This window comes from Phoxinus phoxinus (assembly GCF_949152265.1).
Source record: "Phoxinus phoxinus genome assembly, chromosome: 22".
Taxonomy (NCBI): Eukaryota; Metazoa; Chordata; class Actinopteri; order Cypriniformes; family Leuciscidae; genus Phoxinus; species Phoxinus phoxinus.
This window is the reverse complement of record NC_136897.1, coordinates 27459957-27471400: the sequence shown is the minus strand read 5'-3', so window position 1 is coordinate 27471400 and position 11444 is coordinate 27459957. Positions and strand designations below refer to the sequence as shown.

The window sequence follows — 11444 nt, the reverse complement described above, 5'->3', positions numbered from 1 at the left end:
GTTAGGCTTTTCTATTTACAGCGAAGTAAGTTCACTACCAGCACAGAATATAATGCTTTACAGGTGAAACTGGAAAAATTATGGTGAATATGGTGCAAAAGTTCATTTATTTCAGTAATTCAACTTAAAAGGTGAAACTAAAATATTATATAGACTCATTACATGCAAAGTGAGATATTTCAAGCCTTTATTTGTTATAATTGTGATGATTATGGCTTACAGCTTATGAAAACCTTTTCACAATATTCTAATTTTGAATTTGGGGTTTTCATAAGCTGTAACCCATAATCGTCAAAATTATAACAAATAAAGGCTTGAAATATCTCACTTTGCATGTAATGAGTCTATATAATATATTAGTTTCACCTTTTAAGTTAAATTACTGAAATAAATGAACTTTTGCACCATATTCTCATTTTTCCAGTTTCACCTGTAGTATAATATAACAATATAGTAGCGATAAAGTTTGCAGTGGCTTCAAAAATGAATTAAAAACATAAAAAAGCAAAGCACACCTTCATTTTCTAGAACTAGAGTTTAAGAAGCTTGCTGTATTTTAGTGTAATTAATTAAGAGAAAGCACTCCGCCATCTCACTCCGAGAAAGTCACTTTTGACCGGCGTAAATACGAACTTCCCAGGAGGACTTGTACGCATCATCACAGCTCATTTGCATAAGCTGCGCTCATTAGTGTACCTCAGGTATTCCCGATCCGCAGGCGTACGGCGCGAACACTCGCACCAGAGACACGGCCAGGAAGGAGAAGAAGAGCGCCCACAGCACGTACAGGAAGTAGTTCAGCACGTACACTCCAGCGCCCTGAGCACACACACAGATATACGTATGAGAGAATATGAAGAAGACTACAGACTCGGCTTGTGTCTGAAATTGCTCTTTGCTATTTGAGGGAACAGCAATTGCACCGCAATAACAAAATGTATAACCGCTGTACACTCAATGGCTAGAGAATACCCATAATGCACTGTGATAGACACACTCCGAATTCACTCACTCCCTAAAAGTGAACGATATTAATGGACTAATGAGGAGATTAGTGGATGAGGGTATCGGGGCGATTTCGAACACGACATGAGAGAAAAATAGAATTGAGATTTTTCTGATAAAAAGTGCCACATAATTTGACCAAATTTTTTGTGATTAAATGTCAATATGGCTATTATAATAATAATAATAAAATTAAATAATACAAATGATATATACACCGGTATATATATATATATATTTTTTTTTTAAATTAAATTATTATTTAGAATAAAAATAATAAGATATAATTAATAATATAATAATATCATTAGAATTTACTAAATAAAAATATTAAACAAAACAAGAACTGTGAATTAAAAATAATCTAATATTTAAGATTTATTTTTTAGATAATAATTGCAATTGCAAATTAAAATGTGATTTTAAAAAAATTAAAGTTTGTTTACAAAATAAAAATATTAAACAAAATAAAATGTGATTTAAAAAAAAATTAAAATGTGTTTACAAAATAAAATATTAAACAAAATAAGGAAATAAAAATGTATAACAATTTTAAATATTTTTAACTTTTTATATTTTAACTGTAAAATTAAAAAATCTAGTATTTAAGAAAAATTATATAATTAAATAATATGTTATTTATATCATAATACCGTAATAACACATAATAACAAAATAATCATAATTATAGTGCAACTTTATTCTGATGATTTGATCATTTCACTAAGCATATGCATATGAAGACGTCAGATGCTAAAGCCTCTAAGTCCATCTAACGTTTTTCTTTAATATTAGCATTTTTATCAGGCTCCTATGTATAGGTTTCCGGCATTTCTGAACGGGCTGAGGCTGGGATTTACTCAGTTTGAAGTGAAAGTATCTGATGAGCGTATACTATGTCCGGATATCACTCAGTATTATCATCTCATTTTTGGCAGAGGAGGCGTTTGCATCGGAGGTCTTCAAATGCAGCCTTGCGATAAATGCAACAAAACAAAACAAAAACATTGCTTAAAAATGAGTTTGAACTCATTCCTCCCTCTACCTCTGTGTATCCCGTCATCAGTTCGGCCCACTTCTGCCACTGAGGACACTTGTCTCTGTCGGCGAAGGTCGTCTCATTGGACGTCCAGCAACACTGCTCGTGACTGTACCAGAACGCAGACAAACACACTCCTTCCTTCAGATCCGTCATCCAATCCACAGCCAGATCAATCACTCCGGCCAGCGTGCCTGTGTTAGACGACACACACATGTTGAATGTTAAAGGAGTAGTTCACTTTAAAAAAAAATATCCTGATAATTTACTCCTGATATCCATGTCTTTCTTTCTTCAGTCGAAGGTTTTTGAGGAAAACATTCCAGGATTTTTCTCCATTTAATGGACTTCAATGGCAACCATCTCTCCCAATGTTCAAAAGAAGTTTAATGTCCGTCTCAATGCAGCTTCAGTCTCGACACGATCCCAGTCGAGAAATAAGAGTCTTATCTAACGACACGATCGGTCATTTTCACACAAAAAAATCAATTATATACTTTTTAAGCACAAATGCCCGTCGTGTACCAGATGCATTTTTTTTTTTTTTTTTTTTTTTTTTTGGGGACAGTGCATGTTAAAGGGTTAGTTCACCCAAAAATGAAAATAATGTCATTAATGACTCACCCTCATGTCGTTCTAAGCCCGTAAGACCTCCGTTCATCTTTGGAACACAGTTTAAGATATTTTAAATTTAGTCCGAGAGCTTTCTGTCCCTCCATTGAAACTGTATATACAGTATACTGGCCATGTCCATAAAGGTAATAAAAACATCATCATAGTAGTCCATGTGACATCAGTGGGTTAGTTAGAAGTTTTTGAAGCATCGAAAATACTTTTTGGTCCAAAAATAACACAAAATAAGACTTTATTCAGCATTGTATTCTCTCCCGGGTCTGTTGTCAATCCTTCACAGTTACGCTGATGGCGTAAGACGCTGATGACGTGTATTTCTGGTGCGCCCGAGCTTCATTTATAGACTGAGGGAAACGCACGCTGTAAAAGTGTCTCATCCGCGACATGCACATTTACGCACCATTAAAAAAATGATATCCACGCAAACAATGTAGAATAGCTTGAATATAGCGTGCGTCTTCCTCAGACTGTAAACGAAGCTCGGGCGCACCAGATAACACGTCATCAGCGTCTTACGCCATCAGCGTAACTGTGAAGGATTGACAACAGACCCGGGAGAGAATACAATGCTGAATAAAGTCTTATTTTGTGTTATTTTAGGACCAAAAAGTATTTTCGATGCTTCAAAAACTTCTAACTAACCCACTGATGTCACATGGACTACTTTGATGATCTTTTTATTACCTTTATGGACACGGACAGTATACTGTATATACAGTTTCAATAGACGGACAGAAAGCTCTCGGACTAAATCTAAAATATCTTAAACTGTGTTCCGAAGATGAACGGAGGTCTTACGGGCTTAGAACGACATGAGGGTGAGTCATTAATGACGTTATTTTCATTTTTGGGTGAACTAACCCTTTAATGAACAAACATGGAATACATGCATGTAAACATGCCGGATTGTAGCCAAAGGCTAATTTCCATCCGTAGTCCCACGGGCTAAGATCACACAGGTCACAAAACATTGCAAAATAACATTCACATCTACATTATTTATCAATAAATTATCAAAAGTCCTATATACAATATTCACATAAGACTTCATTACGCCATCACGTTGGAAAGGTCACGGGTCACGTCTTCTATCTAAGTTATTTGTCTGTGTACTCTGGTTCAAAGGGAGGGCAGTGCGAAAAACTCCGTCTCATTTTCTCTTCCAACTTCAAAATCATCCGACATCTTTGTTTTATTTATTTTTCGTGACCTTTCCAACGTGATGACGTAATACGTGACGCATCTCAGAGATGGTACAAGACAGGGCATTTGTGGTTAAAAAGTTGTTGGGTTTTTTTTAAATGACCGATCGTGTCGTTAGATAAGACTCTTATTTCTCGACTGGGATCGTGTCGAGACTTTGAAGCTGCATTGAGACGGACATTTGATCCTTCTTTTGAACATTGGGAGAGATGGGTGCTATTGAAGTCCATTAAATGGAGAAAAATCCTGGAATGTTTTCCTCAAAAACCTTAATTTCTTTTCCGCTGAAGAAAGAAAGACATGGACATCTTGGATGACATCGGGGTGAGTAAATTATCAGCAATTTTTTTTTTGAAAGTGAACTAATCCTTTAAGTGTTCGGGTCAGTGATGTCATCATAAGTGGGCGTGTCTCTTCACCTGACAGCAGGCCAATCAGAAGCATCACCAGCCATCCTGACCAGGCGTCCAGCAAACTCTTGATCAACTCCCAGATGGACTCTTTACTCTTACTGGTGATCTGCAAACACACACAAAACCTCATGATTCAAATGCACGTTCAGTTATTGGTCCAAAAATAGGAAGATACTGGATTTTTTTTAGTGTGGAGGCTAAAATTCAATATTCAATAGCGGTGTAATGATACACTCATGTCACGATTTGATACATATCTCGATCCTGATCTCACGATACGTTATTATTGTGATACTCCAAGACATATGTTAAAAGGTTAAAGATTAAAATGCTAAATTTGATATTACATTGTGTGTGTAAATGAATAGTCTTGGACTTGGTGCTGGAAACCCAAAGCACAGGACAATGGTGACACCAGAAGAACAATATTCATGATTCTGAAGCTGAAAATACAGAATTATTTTAGAGAATATGCTTGATCTCTGTCACTGACTAGACATATTTAAAATAATGTAGCACTTTTTACAGGTAACATCAGACATTTGGCATTATCATGACCCACAAATATTCCCCCATCACATTATTATACATTATATTCAACATTATATATAGCAGTTTAATGTACTAAAACTCTGAAAACTGGAATTTCTTCCTCACACAGTCATTTTTATTTTGGGTTAGGTATCCACGATACATATTGCATTTTTGTTTTGTGATATATTCTGACAGGATATATTGTTATTATTACACCCCTAATATTAAACATCCTAATTGATGGCATAGTGAGGATGCAGTAAGTGTCTGAAACCAACATTCAAACCCCCTGCTACAAAAATCACACAAAATAATCATTTAGACATTGTAAAAACTATTTAAATAATGCTTAAAAAAAGTCACGATACATGCTTGAATTGTGACTTGCCTACACTGTTGTGCATTAAAGTCTACGGTAATTTCTATAATTAGTATTAGTATTATTACTTTGTTTGTTGGTTTTGTATAAAGTGTTTTTTATTGTTTGTTTTGGAATGTTTAGTTATGTATAAAGAAAACCAATAAAAACGTAATTTCTAAAAACAATTATGAAATTGTGTGTGACAATCCCAGGGCGTTTTACCTTCCGGTGTCTGTCCGTGTCTCGGGACTTTTCTCTCAGCCAGTCGATGGTGTGAAAGTCCTCATACGTGCCGACGTCTGGGAACGGCTCGTCCAGGAAGTCCATCAGGTTCCCGGCGCCGTTCATCTCCTCGGTGGGAGTCGCACTGCTGGTGCCTGCGCAGAAACAACCAGATTATCAAGAATTATACAGGGGAAACTCGTAAAATTATAACTAATAAAGGCTTGAAATATCTCACTTTGCATTTAATGAGTCTATATAATATATATTAGTTTCACCTTTTAAGTTGAATTACTGAAATAAAGGAACTTTTGCACGATATTCTAATTTTTCAAGTTTTACCTGTATATATATGTATACACACACACACACACATCTTTCCTGCGGCTGTCACCCTACTGAACTCTAGCTCTGCATCTCGGTGACAACCAACCTTACTATTTTTTATAATTTTACTGTCTCTACACTACAATACTGTTACCACACTGTACATATCCGTCTAAATGGTTCATACTAAATATCAATATTTATTCTGTTTTTCTTATAATATATTCTGTTAATACACAGCATATATCTATATTATGCTCACTTCTATGTTACTGCTACTTCATTGCACATATCTGTACATTCTGTGTATACATTGCACAGCCATATTTATTCTGCTCTTACAAAGAAACTGCTAATACACTACACAATATTATATTTAAATTATATTACTCTAAACTACCTTCTGTAAATCAAATGTATACTACTGTACTATATTTATTGTCCTGCTTATGCACCACTTGTGTATACTTTGTATAACACTTTTCTGCTTTTTTTACACTTCTGGTTAGACAAAAACTGCATTTCGTTGTCTTTGTACGTGTACTCTGCACAATGACAATGAAGTTTAATCTAATCTAATCCAATTTATTTGATTAAAATGACAAACAGTAATATTGTGAAATATTATTACATTTTAAAACAACTTTTTCTATTTAATTTATTTTAAAACGTAATATGCATGTATAATGAATGCTACCATGGTACATGTCCATGTCCAGTTTTTGCAGTGTCATTTAATTGTCATATATTACATCAGATGTTTATCTGTATAACATTTGGGTTGGTCACAATGAACCTTTATTCATATGAGAGAGAAACACCCAATAGAAACGGTGCACGCAGAGGCCTTACAGTAATATCCCTTAGATTTCACACGTGATGTTGACAGTAGCATGTTAATTTAAAACACACATTCTTGAATAAAATTAAATGATTTAAAGACTCTGCATGCATCAAAACACACCCATAATAACAACACGAATGTCACACACAGCAGGTGCGCGATGATTCTGATCATACAAACATGAACCTCACCATCTGCCTCCGCCATATCGCTGTACGAGTACTTAGATCAGAGATGCAGTGATGGTTTGAAGTGTTTATCCATCATAACATCAGATTAATCTGATGCAGCAGGACAGGACAGCGACATACAGTGATGACGTCACGGCGTCTATACCGCGCGTGCGTGAGCGTCAGCGCGGCGCAACAACTGCGCAGAGACAGAAAACAGGCGCTTGCGCAAATCCTCTATTAAGATGCATTCAAATCTAAGTACGCTTTCTGATATATTGCACAGTATATATTATAACCTCTTCGAATACAAATGGCAAACTCTCAATGTAATCCATATCAAAACAAGCCACACAAACGACTAAATTGGTCCATCCTTACCCGCGCTGAGAAAAGTATTAAGTACCATGTGACCAAAACTACATAGCCTACTAGCGGTTAATGTAGGCTACATATCTATATTTATAGATATATGAGTTATTGTTACTCCAGTAAAAGTGTGTTTACTTGGTATTAGCCATTACTGTCCTCACAGAAAAAAACTACAGAGCCAGTAAACTGGCGTGTGTGTGATATAAATATGCGTATTTGATGCGCTTTTTTATTTTCAAATGACAATTTAGAAGGGAAAAACAGTTCATTTTGTAAATAATTTTATTTGGAAAAAAACATATAAATAAGAAACAACCAAAACCTCTGACATTTTATAAACAACTTTTGGAACAAACTAAAAACAATAAAAGCACTATAACACCGAAAGTCAGGACTATTTTTCTTCTGCTCCTTTATTTCAGAATCTTCAGATTCTTACTATTTTTGACACTATTTATTTTCAAATATGTGTTTCAAGTGTTTGAATGTGTTTAATTAAAGGGAAAATTCCATAGGCCTAACTCATACATTTTCATATTTTCATCCTCATTTCTATATTTGTTGTTGTTGTTGCTGTTGTTGTTGTTATACTGTTTTTATTAGTTTGATGTAACATATACATTTCTATAGCCTACATACATACATGTTTATTTATTTATTTATTTTATCATTAGACTATTATTACTTTTGAAAAGTAGGCCACAGGTTATCCTGCAGGGACTTGCTATGTTAACACAAGAATAAAAGATTAAATGATCCTAAAAAAAAAAGGGTCAAACTTGTAGCTATTGGTTGCGGTCAAAAATGTGCGCATTGGAAACGAATTTAGTGGAAGAGTTTATGTGGCCAAACAAAATCATCCTGAAAGCTTTTTTTTTTTTTTTTAATCAACCTCAAATTTGGAGCACAACTTGTTGAAGATTTATGACTTTGATAGTTTCACAGTTTCATTTTTCATAACTTTTATCACGTTTTTAACCTTTTTTTCACTTTAGCAATAATCTCCCAAGTGTCGTCTTTAAAAATAGATTTACCACAGTTTAATTTAGAAATGTCATTTTCAGGCCCATGTTCAAAAAGTGAATAAATGGATTATAACTAGTAAATAAATATAATTTAGTACCAATAAATCACCTAAAAATACAAAATATCAAATAAAAAACATTATATAGCTAAAATATAGTAAAATAAAAATAAAAATCTGACATTGTTGACGGAAACACGACCTTATGAAGTGTGACCAAATGAATGGTCTAATCTAGATATCAGTGACTTATTATCAGTGCAAAACATCAGTTACCACACTGAGTCTCTGCCAGAGTGTGTGTTTTCAGATGATCTGCACATGAGTGATGTTGTTGTGCTGAGAGAGAGATCAAAAATCTCATTTAAATCTGTGCTCCAAAATATTTAAGACAGTTTAAGTTGGAAATTTCATTTTCAGGCCCGAGCTCAAAAAGTGAATAAATGGAATATAACTACTGCATAAATATAATTTAGTAGGAGACCGGGGATGGTTGTAACAATTTTTACCTTTCTGTCTATATCTTGTAGTACTTTGAAGTCAGTGTGTTCAAAATGTGATCCAAACAAGTGTCAGCTATTAAATGACATAGCTATTATCTTTGCAACACAAACAGAAATCGCATGGTTTAGTTTCAAACACGAGGAGTGAAATGTTACAATTCACCCCATAGTCTGGGTTAGTTGTAACATACCCTGGGGTGAGATATAACATTATGAAATAAGGATTTTGACAATAAAATTATTTTTAATGGTTTTTATTCAACACTGACTTTTCAATAACTGATGTGTGTTTGTCACTCTCAGTCATAGTAATTAGCCATTATAAATTGAACTTGAACACAAACATTGTTTGTTTGTAAGCATGTTTGTTACTGCCAGTGTTAGTATTGGCCATAATAAAATTGAACACTTGAACATTTTGTGTGTGTGTGTGTGTGTGTGTACGTTTCATTGTTGTTACAACTAACCCAGAGTCATGTAGCCATGAACTAGCTCACCTTACAGCGAACAGGCAAAACATTAGCACTAACAACTTGAATGGAAAATATCTACACAGACACACAATAAACATAATACAAGTTTGATGAGTTTAACTAGTTTAAGTTTAAGCAGAAATTCCCATAACAAAAACTAAAAAAGTAAAAAAAAGTTACCTTCTTACCTCAAAATACTTTTTTCCACTCTAACATGTGCTGTGTCTGCCACAGGGCTCGACTTTATCACATGTGGAATACGAACTAAACTAAGCATGTGTGAATCAGGTGATTTGTAACGAGTGCCTGTTCGGACAGAATGGAATTGTTACAATTGACCCGTGTTACAACCATCCCCGGTCTCCCATACCATAAAATCCAATAAAAATACAAAATATTAAATAAAAATCGCGAGATGCACCAGAGGGTTTACACCATGAACTAATAGGACCTTATTGTGAAGTGTTACCAAGCGAATCATGTCTAATCTAATCCACTCAAATCATTAGAGATCACGCACTGAATCTCTGTGCCAGAGTGTGTGTTTTCAGATGATCTGCACATGTGAATGATGTTGTTGTGCAGAGAGAGAGAGAGAGAGAGAGAGAGAGAGAGAGAGAGAGAGAGACGTGCGCTTCTGCCCACCCGACGCGAGACATGACGCGCGGCGACTCCTCAGCAAACACTCATGCCACTCCTCAGTCTACTAACTACTAGAGGAAGAGGAGGAGGAGGAGGAGAGGTGGTCATGGACCCTGGAGTGTGTGTTCTGGAGCTGCTGGGTGTGTGTTTCTCGCTGGCCGCTTGCTTGTGCTCGCTTCTCACCACCGCCATGCCCCGCTGGCTCACGCTCTCCACGGAGCTCCTGCCCACGGAGAGCTTCGAGCTGGGCTTGTGGGGGACATGTGTGGTGCAGGATCTCGGGGTCACCGAGTGCAGGCCGTACGACAGTCTGCTGGGTCTCCCTCCTGATATCCGCCTCGCCAGAATCCTGATGTGCGCAACGGTGGCCGCAGGTTTAATCGGCCTGTCCTTCTCCATCCCGGGCATCCACCTGGTGAACAGCTGCAGACGCACTGAGAACCTCGAGGCCAAGCGGACCCTGAAAATGCTCGGTGGGATCTTTGGCTTCGTTGCGGGAGTGCTCGGGCTCGTGCCCGTGTCGTACGTGGCGCACCTGACGGTCCTGCGCTTCTTCGACGAGAGCGTGCCGAGCGTGGTTCCTCGCTGGGAGTTTGGAGACGCGCTCTTCTTCGGATGGACGGCTGGGTGTTTGCATGTGGTGGCTGGTTTCTTGTTGGTCACCTCTTGCTTATATCTGCGAGAGGAAACATGCCCATTACACCAGTCTATACCGCTGAACAGAGCGCGCATTACGCGTCCAGAACGCAGGAGGACAGAATATGTGTGAGATATTATTTAACCTCTGACCCGTTAAACACATATTTTGCTTCAACTAATGTTTTATTCAATGGTCTCTATAGATCAGATATATGTGAGTTGATTGTAAATAAATGCTGCTATTTCTGTTTTTTGTTTTTTTTTATCAGATTGGTAACCCTTTACAATAAGGTCCTATTATTTAATAACATCAACTAACATTTGGTACAGTATTTATTAATGCTAGTTAATGAAAACAATACAACTATTCATTGTTAGTTCGAGTCAGCTCAGGTCTATTAAATACAACATTAACTTTTGATTTTAATAATGTATTAGTAAATGTTGAAATTAACATAATTCATGTTAAATGTAGTTAATTCTAACAAACGGAACCTTATTGTAAAGTGGTACCCTTAATTTTGATTATAAATCATCAGTACTGTTGCAAGCTATATTTATGAATCATGTTATAAGCTCGTTTGACTCCCAGATCTGCACATGTGAATGTGATTCTAATCAGAAACTGTTTACTAACAGTGAAAATGAAATATGCAAACTTTCCAAGAAAGTGCACTTTTATGACTATGAGGTCATTTATATATATCAAGAAGACAATGTTATGCTAATTATCCAAATATTGCCAGAAAAACAAGCTTGTCAGTTTGTGTGTTTTTCTATTTTAAAGCACTGAAAGAGAGCGAGTGAATGAGAGATTATATATTGTGTTCTCTGACATGTCAAAGTACCAAAGTTGTGATGATCAGTCAATAAATCACCTTCATGTTTTTGTCATGTGATGTGTGGAGAGATGGAGGTTTTCATTTTTTTTATTCAACTTTGTGAAATTGGCTTTAATTTATCGGTTTAAAGCAAATATGTCTATGACAATATTGCTTGTGAGGATCATAAATTTAAATACGAATATTTTATAATGCTTA

At 35.9% G+C, this 11444-nt stretch overlaps 2 protein-coding genes across 2 annotated transcripts in view; one reads left to right on the top strand and one right to left on the bottom strand.

Moving 5' to 3' along the window:
* clcn4 (chloride channel, voltage-sensitive 4) overlaps positions 1-6962 on the bottom strand; it is a 17037-nt gene extending 10075 nt beyond the window's left edge. Inside the window, exons 1-5 of the mRNA XM_079597821.1 lie at positions 6773-6962; positions 5411-5565; positions 4300-4399; positions 2051-2238; positions 697-819 (exon numbers count right to left, since the gene is read on the bottom strand). Of these exons, the coding sequence (XP_079453947.1) occupies positions 697-819; positions 2051-2238; positions 4300-4399; positions 5411-5565; positions 6773-6788 (582 nt within the window). The 5' untranslated portion in view covers positions 6789-6962. The remainder of the gene's footprint in view (positions 1-696; positions 820-2050; positions 2239-4299; positions 4400-5410; positions 5566-6772) is intronic.
* A 2819-nt stretch (positions 6963-9781) lies between these two features.
* LOC306990482 (putative claudin-24) lies at positions 9782-11444 on the top strand. Its single transcript, XM_079597357.1, has one exon. It carries the CDS (start codon positions 9812-9814, stop codon positions 10532-10534), a length of 723 nt encoding a protein of 240 aa, XP_079453483.1. The 5' UTR covers positions 9782-9811; the 3' UTR covers positions 10535-11444.